At 56.4% G+C, this 15,016-nt stretch overlaps 1 protein-coding gene across 27 annotated transcripts in view; it reads left to right on the plus strand.

The window, feature by feature from the left end:
* The window catches only part of SFXN5 (sideroflexin 5), a 130,834-nt gene extending 117,104 nt beyond the window's left edge, over positions 1-13,730 (plus strand). For all 27 annotated transcript variants that reach the window (XR_010580410.1, XR_012422203.1, XR_012422199.1 and 24 more), the window contains one exon: positions 10,666-13,730. Coding sequence is in view for 21 of the 27 variants with exons in the window: in XM_065526953.1 (XP_065383025.1) it covers positions 10,666-10,743 (78 nt within the window). In the remaining 6 variants the exon portion in view is untranslated. The remainder of the gene's footprint in view (positions 1-10,665) is intronic.
* Positions 13,731-15,016: the final 1,286 nt, after the last annotated feature.

The following is a 15,016-nucleotide window of genomic DNA, read 5'->3' on the forward strand; positions in this document are numbered from 1 at the left end:
GGTAGGGCCAGACTGTGGTGGCCTTTCTGGCCTTACCCGCTTGGTGATTGGGGTTCTGGATTCCAAGCACATGGGGTTCTCTCTGTCCTCCCCACCGCAACACAGACATACACTGGGGCCGCAGGTCCCTTGAGGGAGATATGCAGGGTCCAGTGTCTGGAAACATGGGCTTGGCTACCACAAGAGGCTGGAGCGGGTGGTGGCAAATGTCCCTCTAACTCTGACAGCCGGTGTTCCCTACCTGGGAGCACTTCCAATCCTGTTTAATGAACCTCATGTCTCTCTGGAGCAAGAAGCACTACCTTGGCCAAGGCCCCTCCCCACGTCCCTGCCTCTGTTTCTGCTTCAATCTTTCTTTGTGCCTCTTTCTCCCTTCCTTGATTCCTCTGGGGCTCTCCCCCACCCCAGTCCCCTCTCTTTTCCCCACTCTTCCCCTGGGAGCTCGGGGGCTGGGGAACGGGGCTGCGCGTACAAGCCGGAGCCATTGTTCAACAATCTGTTTTTGTCTTCATCTTGTTGGCAGGCGGCAGGAGAGGAGCAAAAGGTTAATGAGGCACTGTGCAGCGGGATTACTGCGTGAACGGGCGGGCGGCGGGCGGGCGAGCCAGCCGTGGTGACAGGGAACTAATTAGGAGCAGTTTAACAGGAGGAAAAAGTGAAATCTCCTCTTCACCAACTGTCAATAATTAGCTGATTTGGTGAGGTTGAAATGTGTCCACAGAAGGTGGGGCTTGTCTGCGGATGAGTGAGGTGTGGGGAGTGGGGGGCAGCGGGGAGCTCGACCCCGTCCCTAGGTGATGTTGGGGTGGAGGGGCCGTCCCGTGGCCCCAAGGCCTGCCCTCTGCCCCTCTGGCTGGCATCCCTCTGCCTCAACTCTCCATATGACCTTGGGTCTTAACCTCAAAGACCTCAGTTTCCCCAGCTGGAAGATGAGGTGTTGGAACTAAGTTTCTTCCTGTAAGAACTAAGTCTCTCCCAGTAAGATTAGGAAAGTGAAAACTCAAGACAGGGCCCTGGTGCTAGACAGTGGGCTGAGTGAGTCCCCTTGAGTTACACGCTGCCCCTCAGGTGCCCAGCCTGCAGCAAGGGTGTGCCCTCTGGGAGCCACCCTCTGGGTCTGGGCATGGCGAGTGGGCAGGGCCTTGGCCTTCCTGGGAATGTGTCTTGTGGCCCCTAGACCCTCACTGGCTCCTTTGTCCTCCCTGCAGCTGTGGGTCTGGGGTAGGGATGAGAGACTGGGCAGTGTGCCTCCTGGCTGGGGCTGCGGGCAGGGGAGAGGGCCCTGGGCCACCCTTGTAGGGGCTGGAGGCTATGAGCATGTGTCTCTTCCTGCCTCAGCTGTTGCACGGGCCCCTGGGGGCGGGAGTGAGGCTTACTGGCCAGGAGGCTTATTTCCTGTGGGCCTGTTCCCTGCTGGCTGTCTTGTTGGTTTGTTGGCCTCTGCCCTCTGCCTTCCCTGAGGCCTCAGCGGAGAACCGGCCTCCCCCTGTACCCTCACCACCTGTTCCTCCCCCTTCTAGCTTTTGCCAAGCACCTTGACTAGAAGAAAAGACAGCCTAAGAGTCCCCTGGGGCCAGGGCTTCCTGCTCTGAGCCTCCCATGTCAGCCCTGGGAACTCCCCAGGTCCCTCCCTCTCAGCTGAGCCCCTACTCACCTCAGCTGTAGAGGGTTCTGGGGATTAGAAGCCATGTTCTGAGGAAGGCTAAAGCCTTCCCATCATTCCTCAGCACGATTTATGAGCCATGTCTCGTCCTGGCCCCAGAGGGTGGCTCTTAGAGGCCACATCCATGTGGTAGATGAGGCAGGAGGGCCAACCTCAACCACCCCATACTCCTTCCTGCCTCCCCACTTACAGCTTTCGGGGTTAAGAAACAGAGAGGCATACCTCCCTGTATGGGCGAAAATGTGGGTACCCTCAGTGGGTACCAGAACCTCCACTATCTCCACCCTCTTACCAGCCCTGATGAAAATGGTGGTTTTGATGAACCAGCCTGGCTAGACAGCTGTAAGCCACCAGAAGCAAAGGTCCCCCCAGCTTATCTCCCTTTCTTTGAGAAAGTATTTGGACCCCCAACCAAGAATGGAGAAGAGTTGGGAATAAGCTGGAATGTGAGTCCACATTCAAGCTGTTCTAGAAATGGCTCCTCCTCCAGGAAGTCCTCGCTGATCTCCCCCACCAGGATCTGTCTTTCCTCTCCTGTATAGGCTCTGGTGGTGTGTTTTCTGTGTTCCATCTTCCCCCTTGGGACAATAGACCTTTCTCCCTTCCCTGACATGAGGTGTCCCTGTGGCTGAGAACTGGTGCTCTGTATCAACACCTAGTACAGAGCGTGGCTCATCTGGGTTCACCTTGACTTTGTTGGTCCCTGCTTCTCCCACTCTTCCAGGGTTGATGTGAGGCCAGAGACAATGTCTAGGGTCCATTGACTCCCTCCTGAGTCTACAGCAGTATTCAGTGTCTCCCAGAGCAGGAGCCTCCTCCCCTCCAGTCTCCAATCCATCTCCTACTTTGCTTGGAGATGTTTGTTTGGGGTTTTTCTCGTTTACTGGTTTAATCAGTCCCTACTGAACTCTAAAGTGGGCTATTTTTGCCGTCAGAAATCTGCTGCCTCCCCGCCCGCTGCTTTCTTGGAGTTTGCCCACAGGACCCCCCAGGAGGGATGGATGGGAATGGCAAAGCCGCTCAGAGCCCAGGAACGCCAACGCCACCTGTCATGTTGCCTGTTCCCCACACCCCCACCCCAAACCTGCGCGTGCACACAGGCTCGCACACATACACGTGCACGCAAGAACATGCACACATGCCCGGATGGCGGACCTTGGCGGGGCTGCCTGACAGCCTTTCCCCCGCAGGTCTCCTTTCCAGGACGTTTCATGACACCTCGCTGAATCCAGGACAGGGAGGGAGAAGGCTTGGTTGTGCAGAGCTTCCATTAAAGGCATTAATACGTGCAAAGTGGAGCATGCCTGGCCTGCAGCAAGGCTCAGCCCTGTGGGCTGAGTGAGCAGGGCTGGGGCTGAGTGTGGGGACCCTGGGTCCTGTCCTCTTTACACAGCATCACACAGGTTTTCTAAGCCTCCAAAGGGCCATCCTATCCATTTTGTGATATAATCCTCATCCTGGCACCAGGAGATCTTAGAAAATCTTCCTAGCATACATGTGGGGAAACTGAGGCCTCAAAGCTGAGATGATAGAGGACAGAGAATGATTCTGAGATTGGTCCACCAGAGGGCACCCAGGAATGGTGCAAAGCTCCAAAATGGTAGGGGGCACGATGTGGTCTGAGCACTTGCTGGGTACACATAGCACAGGGGAGCCAGAAAAATGTAAGACAGGATTCTTGCCCAAGAGGCACTTCAGTGTCATTTAACTCAGCTGTTACCGAGGATCTACGGTGCACAGTGCACAAGGATACCGAGCTGCCTGGAGCAGCTCACCGTGGGGTGGGGTGGGGGACTACTGTAGTCACCCCTGTTTAGAGTGCAAATGAGCCTGTGCCTGGGGATGGGATGGAGATCAAAGCATGTGCTGGGGACACCAGAGGCAGCAGCAATGGATTTGGTCTAAGAAGATCAAGGGAGGCTTCCTGGAGGAGGCAGCCTTAGAGGGTCAGAATATAGCCTGGACTCAAGGCTCAAAGTGTATACTTAGAATGTAAAGAAAATGGACAGCAGTTGAGGGGTGAAGAAGCTGGAGAAAGTCCCAGAAGGCCTGGAGTGTCCAGCAGAGGGTTCTTTCACTGAGAAGATAGTGGGAGCCCAGAGCCGGCACCAGAGGCCTAACTCAGGGGTCCAGGGGTCTAGACTTAGGCCTCAGCTGCTCCCCAGCCCCAGCCTAATTCGTCTGCCCTCCAAGGACACTCAAGATAGCTCTCCCAAAGGTGGGGCCTGGATGTGTGTGTGTCGGAGCAGGACGTGAGGCCTGCCCAGCCCTGGTAAGATGGGATGTTGTGCCCAGTGGACAAAGCGGTCCCAGGCCTGGCAGAGGCCTCAGGCACAAAGGGTCAGCCAGGTGCCTGCATGGGCTTTGGGCCCTGTGTCAATGTCGCCACCTTCTGCAGACCCTCAGAAGCCCAGACCTGTGGCCAGGAGCAGGTGGTGGCTTTGAGCTATGTCACAGGGTCACGCGGAACACCCCACCCCCACTAGCCCCGTGCCTTTGAAAAGGAGGCAGAAAAGCCATCAGAAGAAAGGCCAGGAGGAGGAAGTTCTTTGTAGTAGGTAAAAGCCCCGGAGAATGGGGCACAGGCGGGGGATCCAGTTTCCTGTTTATGTCTCTGCACCTTAGCTCCAGGTTCAAATATGTAAACTATCCGCTGGCCTGGCTGCAGGTGTGTGTGTGCTCCCAGGCTGTAGAGGCAGAGGTGGCCCCAGATGCATTCCTGACTCTAGCCCCCCACCCACAGTGAGCCAAGAGACAAATAGCTCAAGGTTAACCCTTCCCACGCCACAAGGGAAGGTGCTTGGCTGTTCTAGCTGGGCCTTAGGGTGCCTGGGAGGCTGGGGAGATGCTGAATAGGATGCACCATGTCTGGGAATCTCTCCTGGAGGGTCAGCAAGGTCTGAGTGGGGTGGGGAGGATGGGGTGGCACTCTGATATGGAGAGGGGCACATCCTGAGGAGGCTGGCTGGGAGCTGGTGTGCAGGTTCTGCCTGGGAGTCAGGGAGCAAGGTGGCACTGCTTCCTTCATGGCAGGGCAGGGTGATCCTGGCAGCCCACTTCTGTGGCAGGGGCAACCGTCAGCCAGTGCTCTATGGTCCCTGCAGCCCCTGCCCTTCAGGGCTTTGGTTTTTCATCCCAGGCAACCCCTCCCTCGGGAACCCCTGCTGACTGGCTCTCAGGTGCCCGGGGAGGAGCCTACCAGATAGAAGAGACGGGCCACGGATTCCAGCCTGCCCTGAGCTGGCTGCCTGGGGCTGGGCCACCCTTTCTCCCTGTGGCCACTCCTTGTCCTCTCTCCTCATCACCTTATCCCCAGAGAAGGCCCCTCAGAGCCAGTTTGTGGCCATAGCCAGTCCCTGCCCCTCAACCCACTACCCTGGGGCTGTGGCCTTCTTCGGGGTGGAGCTGGCCGGGTAGCAGGAGGGGATACTCTATTGCCTTTGCTCAGACCTGAGTCACTTTCACTTAGCCATGGGTCCAGAGGCCACTGCCAGGCAAGACCCTGGATGTGGTGCCCTTGGAGAAAACTTGGCCCTACACTTACCTCAGAGAGGTGGTCTTCAAGGGAGATGCTTAGCTTTTGGTGGACGGGGAGGAAACATCACGTATAGGTGAGCAGGCAACTCAGTGGTAGCCATTGACCCAACACCTGGCCATGACCAGAGAGCTGGAGGGGTCCTAACAAATGACCAGTTGAGTTGGCCTGGGATAGAGTGAGAGGCTGTGAACTAGGATCAGCACGAGGTGGGGGTCGGGCAATGTGGACCCCAGGGAGTCACTGAAATCCAGTTGCCAAGACCAAAGCTTCTCAGCCCTCACTGGGACAAGTCTCAGAAAACTGTCTGACGCTCACGGCTGCTCAGTGTTTGCGGCCCCCTCTGTCATTGCGTCCGCTCCTCGGGCTGGTCCCCCAAGGCCACCATCATGGGCTTGTTCCCTTCACTTGCCCTTCAAATGTGTCTGTTCCCCAGGCCTTGGCACCCACCCCTCCATCTGCTTCCCTGGGCAAGCTTCTCCACTCTGAAGGCTCTGGCTATGCTCACACATCCCGGGCGCTTTCTCCTGCCCAGAGCTCCAGAGCCCTGGACCCATCTGCCTCCAGGCCTCTCCACCTGGGGAGCACACTGGCACCCCAGACTCAATGTGGCCACCCTGAGCCTACCACCCCCAACCCTGGCCCATCCCCTCCCATATTCCCTCCCTCTGAGAATGGCGTCACCAGCCACCCCAGCTCCTGAGCTAGAATTAGGAGTCATCCAACGCACAGTCATCCTCAACACCTCCCTCTCACCCCCACGTGGAATTGGTCATCAACTCCTGTGGATTTCATCTTCAGAAAGGCTCCTCCTGTCTGCCCCCACTGGCAGCATCATAGGGCAGGACCTGGCACTTCTCTGATTCCCACAGATGCTCCCCAGGAGGCCTCCCCACCCCCTCCTTACCCCTCCAGTCCATCCTCCACACCCACCATCCCAAGAGAGACCTTTCTAAGACAGTCTAAGGCCAGGCACAGTGGCTCACGCCTGTAATCCCAACATTTTGAAAGGCTAAGGTGGAAGATCACTTGAGGCCGAGAGTTCAAGATCAGCCTGGGCAACATAGCAAGACCCTGTCTCTATAAAAATTTTTAAAACAATTTAAAACTTAGCCAGGCATGGTGGCACAGGCCTGTAGTCCTAGCTACTCAGGAGGCTGAGGCAAGAGGATGGCTTGAGCCCAGGAGTTTGAGGCTGCAGTGAGCTGCAATCACACTACTGCACTCCAGCCTGGGTGACAGAGCAAGATCCTATCTCAAGAGAAAAATAAATAAAAACAGAGTCTGGGTTATGGTCCACTCCTGCTCAAAGTCCTTCTGTGGCTCCCTATTGCCCTCAGATAAAATGCTGACACCTTCATGTAGCATACAAGATTCTGCCTGTCCCAGCAGCACCTCCATTTCCTGCCACGTTTCCATGTCCAACATTGCCTCACCTCCCAGACACAGGCCGTGCTAGCCAGCTAATACTTTTTTCTTCACCCAGCAAGCTTGGCCTGCCCTTTCTGATCAAAATTCTCCATTCTCTTCCTGGCTCACCTCCTCTGAGAAGTCTTCCTTCCTTGTTGCCTCATCAATACATTGGAACTCCCAGCCCCTCCCCAGTTGCCATGGCACTCTGCTTGTCTCTCCGGACTCCATCTGCTTTCACCAGCCGACTCCTCTCTAGACTTTAAGCTTCTCAAGGGCATGAACTGGTCTTGTCCCCCGCTCTGTGTACCCAGCCTGGGTGTCTGGAGTTGGCGACCATCAACATCTGCTGACATGAGGGTGGATTGACTTGAAATGAGAGAAGAAGCCTAGGATGCCAGCTCTGTCCCGGGGCCCCCATTCCTGATCCCTCAGCCACCTCCCCCAGGAGCCTTCCCACCCACTGCATCTCCCCCTGCTCCTACCTGCTGCCCTGTGTGTGGTGGGGAGCCCAGGGGAGACGGGATACCAGGAGGAGGAGGCCTCGGTCTCCCCCGGGCCAGCATGCTCTAAGGAGTGGGCACAGTGGGCCGTGGCCCTGGGCCATGGTCCTCCACGGTGGTGCTGAGCAGCCTCTCTGATTTTAATGTGGGCCTCAGTGCTTCAGTGAAAGCCGGCATGGGAAGTTGCTAATAATGGCACTAAAATAAAATATGCTACATCTGTTATGGGTAGCAGAACAAAATTAGCTGCTCACACCTCTGACATCCAAGATGTCTTAACTTAAAATACTCCTTGGCTTACTTTACATCATTTACTGATTATATTTAAAAGAAATACAATTTTGCAATTACTGTTCTTTCCAGCGTGATATCTATGCATCATTTTCCTTTTATGTTTATATATTTCTCCTTCATTAGTGCAGTCTGAAGGGTGATTAGGATTCTTCAAACATTTTACAGAGGTTAAACGTTGATTAAGATTTAATTATTACTGTAAATAGCTTGGAATGACATATGGTGCAAAAGCCTGACATATGTGCATTTGAATAAATGAAGTGCTATTTCCCAGGATGCCTCAGTAGCTGTTTAACAGCTTTCCCGAAGGGTTATGTTACACCTCATGGTAAGATTGCTGGGATGTTATATTTTGTTGGTTTTTGCAGCTGAAAGCTAAGAACAGTTTTCCAGTTTTTTAAAAACATTGAATATTTTAAATACCTAAATTGTTTTGCACAAATTTTTGCTAATTTGTCTAACTAGGTTAAACATTTTCAAAAGCATTTAGATTTTTAAGCGTGGGCGCTGTGCATTGTGTCAGTGGCAGCGTGGGGACGAGGGGAGCCGGCAGGGTGGAGGGGACTGGGGGTGGCAGGGGTAGGGTGGGAGAAGGTGGTTTGAGAAGAGGGGGTGGGGAAGAGGCCTGGGCCCTCAGCTTAGCTCTCTTCTGTTTGGCCCTCTCGGGTGACCAGACTTGAGTAATGGGGCACCAGGGACTACAGAGGAAGGGTCCCCTCTTCTCCCACTGTGCCCACCAGCTCTAGTCCTCACCACACTCCCTCTTGTGTGGACTCCAGTGTGCACAGCCCGGACGTGACAGAGCTCTCCGAAGGCCAGGCTGGCCTGTACCACCTTCTGCCCACTTCCCAGGGTTCCCACATCTTGACATATGGTGGGTGCCTAGAACCAAGTTCAACCAACCTACGTCGCAAGAGGCCTGGTGCCTCCTTGACTCTGTCCAGGGCAAATGTCTGGCAGGGACCTTCTCACTGTGGTAGTGTCTTTCTCACCTGCCCCCCTCAAGTTAGGGGTTCAGGCATCCCCATGGGCTCAGTCCCTGGAGATAAAGCCCGACATCGGGGCTGATGTGGTATCTCCAGGGGGATCCCATCTTCCAGTGCTTACTGGCTCTTTTCTTTCTGCCCATGTATTCCACACTGAGGGAGCACCTACCGTGGACCAGCATTGTGCTAGGCTTTGAGGACGCAGGGGCGAGCCAGATCTGCACGCCCGCTGCCTCAGGGAGCTTGTGATCTAATGTGGAGAGGTGGGGATATGAGAAGTTCAGGGAGCTATGGGGGCCACAGAAGTGGCCACGCCCAGCCTGGGGGAGGGAAGGTGTCTAAAGCTGAGACACGAAAGATGATGAACTGAAGACGGGAGAGCAGAGTGGGGGCAGGAATGGAAGTAGGACGGGGCGTCTCTGGACAACTCAGGCAAAGACTAGAGTGGGGACAGAGCCCAGGGTGTGCGAGGAACCAAAATCAGTCCGTGTGCTCTGTGTCTCCAGTCCAAGGGGCAGGGTGGTACAGGAGTCTGACTTGATCCCTGAGGATCAGGGTGCCATGGAGCCATTTCACAGTGAAGAGAGGCATGGGAAGACTTGCAGTTTAGAAGGCCAGCACTGGCTGTGGTTGGGGACGGACTGGGCTGGATGAGACCTCGCGGGGAGGGACGGGGAGAGGACTCAAAGAGGCTCCAGAGTCTTTGGGCAGAGCAGCACCACTGGATGGCAGCGTCATTCCCGAGAGGCAGAGCTGAGTGGGGCCGGGGGAGAGGGCGGGTTCAGTTCCATTTCAGGTGGGTTAAGTTCAGGCGCCTGTGAGACGTCCACAGCAAAGTCTGGCAGGCAGGCGGCTGTGAACCTGAGGCTCCAGAGAGAAACAAGGCTGGAGAACTCTGGTGTGGGGGTAACCCAGGGCACGTGCAGAGAAGAGGGTCCAGCCAGGCCCAGCCCCAAGGACCCCAAGGACCGTGCAGTGGGTGTCGTGAAGTGGGGGGTGGCAGTGACCTTGGAGAGAGAGATTTTTCTGGAGTGTGGTGAGAACAGAAGCCAGATTTATTGTGGGTTGAAAAGTCAGTGGGAGGGAAGGAGGTGGACACAGCCAGTGTAGACTAAGTTTTTTAAAGAAACGTAGCTGCTGGGGAGGAGAGAGACCAGGTAGTAGCTGGGCCTGCCTCGGGATGAAGGGGAGGTGTCATCAGAGAAGGTTCCTGTGTGTGGAACACTAATGGGCAAAGGTGGGAGAGAGGGAGGATGACCCAGGAGGGGGCCCCGGAGTGGGCAGGGGAGGTGGAGCCAGGTGGGGTCCTGTCCTGTGAGGGGAGGGATGGCAGCTGTGGGGTAGGAGGAGGGCAAGTGGAAAGCTGTGCATGGACACGGGAGGCAGCGTGTCAGATAATGAGAAGCTGAGGGGTCCTCTGAAGTCTCACCTGCCCGGGATGCGTGGGAGCAGGGGTTGGGGTAGCCGAGGAGAGGAGAGCAGAGCAGGTGTCCAGTGGCCTCTGGAGAGTGGGCAAGGGAGCTGACCTGGCTATGGGGGCGGGGGCAGGGGCAGGGTGGTTGTCCACTGGTTGGGGGTCCAGCCAAAGTCAAGGACAGGGAATTTTGAGGGTCTCCATTACACGGTCAGGTTCAAGTAGGAGTGGGGTACATGGCGGGGTTCTCCAAAGCAGGGCTTCTGCCAGCAGCCTGGGAGGGACCCTTGGGCTAGGGAGTAGCTGAAGGGATGGCCCCCGGAGTCCAGGTTGCAGGGGAAGATGTAAAGACTGAGTGGTGGGGGTGTGGGTGCTGAGGTCTAGGGGACTGGAAACAGAGAAGCAGGAGTGAGTGGGGTGCTAGAAAGACAGGGGACTGAGGAGCCCAGGAGGGTGGTGTTTGGATGGAAGGAGGTGGGGCAGCCCTGGGTGGTGATCAGGTCCAGGGGACGGCCCTGGGTGGGGCTGTGGGGGGTCTGCAGTGCAGCAGACATGGTTCTTGGAGATGAGGGAGATGCAGAACTCAGAGGCCAATGTGTAGGATGTCCACCCACGTGGACACACCGTCAGAAGAAAGAGGCCGGGTCTGGGCTGGAAGGGATGCTGTGAGCCCCGTGGTGGGAGGGCAGTGGAGAAGGAAGATGTGTCACTAGGTAGGGCACGTGAGCCCTGGCTGGGGTGGACATGGGGGTGCAGAGAGGCAGAGCTCTGGAGCCCAGGGTGGTCCTCACTGCAGCTCCCAGCCCCACTATTTGCCCCTTCCCACTCCCCCACTCTTCCTCTCTATTCTCTCTCTGCAGATTGAAACATCCCAGTTAGAGCCGGAGATAGCCCAGGCCACGAGCAGCCGGACAGTGGTGTACAACAAGGGGCTGTGAGTGTGGTCAGCGGCCTGGGGCTGGAGCACTGTGCAGCCGGGGAGCTGAGGGGCAGGGCTGTAGACTCACGGCTGCACCTGCAGGGAGCAGCACGCCGACCCCAGCAGTCCTGGGCCCCCTGGGAGAGTGCTTCACCTGCAGTGGAGGGAGACTGACCATTCACATTTTAACATAGGGAGAGGAGTTCTAACACATTTCCTACAAAAAAATAATCAAGTGCATTTCTGGGCCTTATGTGGGGTTGTCAGAACTCCACTCAGCACAATTATGTGTGAAGCTGAAAAATCGTAGAGTGCCCATAGGGTAGGATTAGAATCCTTTTATACTTTGGTTTCTTTTTTATTTTTATTTTTTATCAGAATCAAATCTGAGCCTTAGTTTCAGCTGACCAGAAGTGGCAGGAGGACAGGTGGGGGGAGCCAGATTAGGCCTGGAGTTGGGTTGGTTTGGTGGCCAGGCTGGTAAATTTAGGATATTACAATGACCAGCCCAGATGACTCCCTGGGCTGGCGAGGGGAGGGGAGAGAAGGTGGTCTGCACCCCACAGGATGAACTAGCCGTGACTAGGGTCCTAAGGAAGTGGCCCAGGGAATCAGGGAGCACTGGAGTCCTCTGCAAGATTCTGTGGGCAGCTGGCTCTGAATGTAGCCAGGCCACATCCATTCCAGAGCTGCAGAACCAGTCCCTCTGAGTGAAACCGGGTGACCCTGGAGCTAGAGTCCCCCTTTGTAGAGCTCTCACTGATTCAGGGCCCCTGAAGCAACCCCAGCTCCAGGCAGGAAGCCCCAAGAAGGAATGGTGCTTGGCAGGAACCGTGGACCTGCGCTTGGCTTCTTCAAGATCCTCCTTCCAGGCCCCAGGCTGGATGCTGGGCACCGGGGCTGAGAGTGGGGCTGGAACTGGACTGGCTGCCTTCTGGGGAGCTTCTTCAGCCACCAAGGCTGCCTGCCCCATCCCATCCCTTTCTAAGCAGGAAGGTCTCATGCCTGAGAACGCCTAGGCCAGCTCCTTAGACACCTATCGGCGAAGCAGCGTCAACCGAGGAGCAGTGGGCCCTGGCTCTGGCACTAAATGGCATTGAGATGTTGGACAAGTTCATTCCCTTCTCTGAGCCTCCACTCCCTGTCTGAAACCAGAAGACTGGATCAAGGGGTTCCCACTGGCTCCTCCAGCAAGACCTCATCTTTGCCTGTCCTGCTGAGATGCTGGTCATCGTGGGCATGTCCCCAGTGTGGACTCTGGACTGGGAAGGGCGCAGGCCCCTTTGGACCAGCAGTTGGCCTCAGAACCTGGACCTTGCCTTCTGTATGTGACCCCATATCCCGGGAGCAGTTGGCCTTTGCCAAACACTTTACAGTTCTGGAGGAGGAGGTAACATAGATGCCTGGGCCTGATGGTGGGGCCATACCTGCATGTCACCTGTCACTCTGCAGCCTCAGAGGCCCCTTGCTGCTGGCTCCCATCTCCCTGCCACTTGCAGACTAGGAAGGAAGAGCAAGCTGTACAGAGGGAAGCAGAGCCTGGGGAGGGTGTGAGCAGGGTGGCGCCTCATCTGAAAGGCCCAAACCAGGGGGAAGCTCTAGCCTCAGTGCAGCCCCCTCCTGACCCCACCTAGTATGCAAGCCTCCACCTGCAGCCCTGAGCCTCCCTCCCCCGGGGACTCCACCTCAGGGGAGATTTAGGCCAGAGGTGAACATTCATGTGTAGGAAGAGGCTGGTGCAGGGCGGCATCTTAGGGCAGCGGAAGTGTGCTGAGGCGGGTCTTCTGTGGGCATGGCCATTGCCTCTTTGCCAGCCCCTGGTGCCCACCAGCTGGCTCTGCAGCACATTGCCCTGAGGGGCCTGCCACTCTCCTGAGGAGCAGCCCACCTGCTGCCTGTGAGGAGGGGGACAAACCTGGAGGACAAAACAGCGGGGGCGTGGAGGTGCCACGGTGTTGGAGGGCCAGGCCTTTTTGAGCCAGTCACACCATAATGTGAATATGCCAGTGACTGCTGCACTGTGCGGGTCTCTAGGCCTGGACTAGGGCTGGCATGTCCGGGTCCTCTTTTGAAAAGCTCACTTCAGGCTCACCCTGCTCCTACCTATCATAGGCTCTTATCCTCGTGCACTTTATCTTGGGACCAAAACTGCCTCCCCACCGCCCCTCCCCACCCTGCGCCTGCCGGAGGCCTGGCAGAGGTGGGTGCCCTAGCCCAGCCTGTGGCCTCAGCATCTCATAATTTATTTGCTTTGTCTCCTGGATGATTTCCGTCATGCTCCCAAATGCAGCTTCAGGTGAGCCGAGGGGTCTGCTCCTGTGGCGGTGCAGTGGCAAAGGATCCAGATAGCCCAGGATGAGAGTGTCAGAGGGACAGTGGGCTATGCCAGTAGACCCTGGTCTGGCTTTGGAAAGCCCCATGAGAGGAAACCTTCACCCAGCACCCATGCCCCACTCTGCTGAAGCCAGAGGAAGGGAGACCTGAGGGGCAGATTGGTTCATGCCTGGGGCGGAGGCTGAGCCTGGACCCACAGTCAGGGCGGGGCTGGCCAGCTGTGCCGGAACACAGCCCACACCTGCAGTGGTTCTCCGTCCCTGGTGTCCCTGCCTGGCCCTCCGCTGATCACTTCAAACATCCCCTCAGGCTTGGGGATGCCCTTCTTCCATTTCCAGACAGCAATGTGAGGGTGCAGGGACCAAGATGTCAAGCTGGCCATGGAGTCAAGCTGGTCGACAGACCCCTTTCACTCCTGGTTATGAGCCAACTTGTTTCGTGTTCTGGCCTCTGGGAGAAGGGCAGGAGCCTAGAGAAGGAAAAAGGCCCATAGACAGACCCAGGGTGATGTTCAAGCCTGGCCTAGTGAGAGTGAGGCCCCCGCACGCAAGCCTCAGCCACTCCCAGGGGCCTTTGCAGTGTCTTTTTAACCTTCTCAGAAAATTTCTCAATCTATGTGATTTGTGTAATACTAATGAGCTTCGGGCAATAAATACAGGATTTCAAGCGTCAGGGTGTGGTTTTGTGAATTGTGGGTGGGAAGGGGAGTGGTGTATGGAACCCCGTGGGAAAAGGGAAGGACTGCCCGAGGATTTTGTGGGAAGACCCCCCAAGGAAGGTGCAGACCTAGGTTCCAGGCTGGATCGGGCCAGCTGGGAGGCCCAGAGGGAAGGGAAGAGGAAAGGATGGAGACCATGTGAGGGCACAGGAGGGTGAAATTCTGCAGGAATCCCCTTACAGAGCTGTTATTGAGCACTCACTAAGGAGCCCGCCCTCAAGGAATGTGAGTAAATAAGACTTTTGGTTAGATTCCCATACTATTTACATCGATGAGGCTGGGAGACCGGAGGGGGTCATTCCTGGACCACCTGGGGCCAGGAGAGGCCTCCCAGGGAGGGAAGGTTTGAGCCAAGTGGAAAGGTGCTTCATGGCTGCAGTGTGTATGGTACCAGCCCTGAGAGGTCTGCCCCTTCTTAACTCCTCCACTATCCCTTAGGGCTAGGACTTGGGCATCTCCTGATGGCAATGGTTCCTCTTCTTCCAGGCAGCCCCCAGAGTTCTCAAGTCCAGCCCTGCAGAGAGAAGCAGGCAGGGAGGTGGAAAGCCATCCTGGTTGGGTTCAGACAGACCCCAGTTCCAGCTGCAGCTCGGCCCAGCGTGACTGGAGCTTCTAGCCAGACACTTCCTTTATTCACCCATCAATTTGGTCAGACGTTTATTGACATCTACTGTAACTGAGCCTTGGTGTCCTTATTTATAAAATGTCAAGAAAGCATCACTCGCTGAACTGTGGTAAGGATGGAAGCTGGAGGAGGAATGCACCCAGACTCCTCTTCCCGCTCCCAGGTGTGTGGGGAAGAGCCTGCCTCCCCTCCTGGGTGCTGGACCCTTCCCCACTAGAGAGGGAGGAGAGAAGGGGTAGGGGAGGGGGCTGTTCTCAAAGTGATGCCTCTGGGCCAGGAGGATGCTGGTCTCTGGGGAATTTCTTTGCTAAGAGCTCCACAGGCCACAGCCTCCATCCGGTCAGGCGGAAATCCTGGACTCTCAGGACAGACACAAATCCCTCCTGGGAGCTGTTTGTTGTTTTTAGCTGGTTTGGGGGCTCAGCTCCTGCCCAGACCAGAGATCATTAACACTCCAGGAATGTGGCCACCCCTGCCCCCATCCCCCCCGCCTGGCCCATCGGACCTCCCTCCTCTCACTCAGGCCACGGTTAGGAGAGTCAGAATGTGAGGGGATGGGTGCCACGATAAGTGACCCTTCCTGATGCCCCAGGGACCTAGCCTCATTTTCATAGC

The sequence above is a fragment of the Macaca fascicularis genome, chromosome 13 (assembly GCF_037993035.2).
Source record: "Macaca fascicularis isolate 582-1 chromosome 13, T2T-MFA8v1.1".
Lineage (NCBI taxonomy): Eukaryota > Metazoa > Chordata > Mammalia > Primates > Cercopithecidae > Macaca > Macaca fascicularis.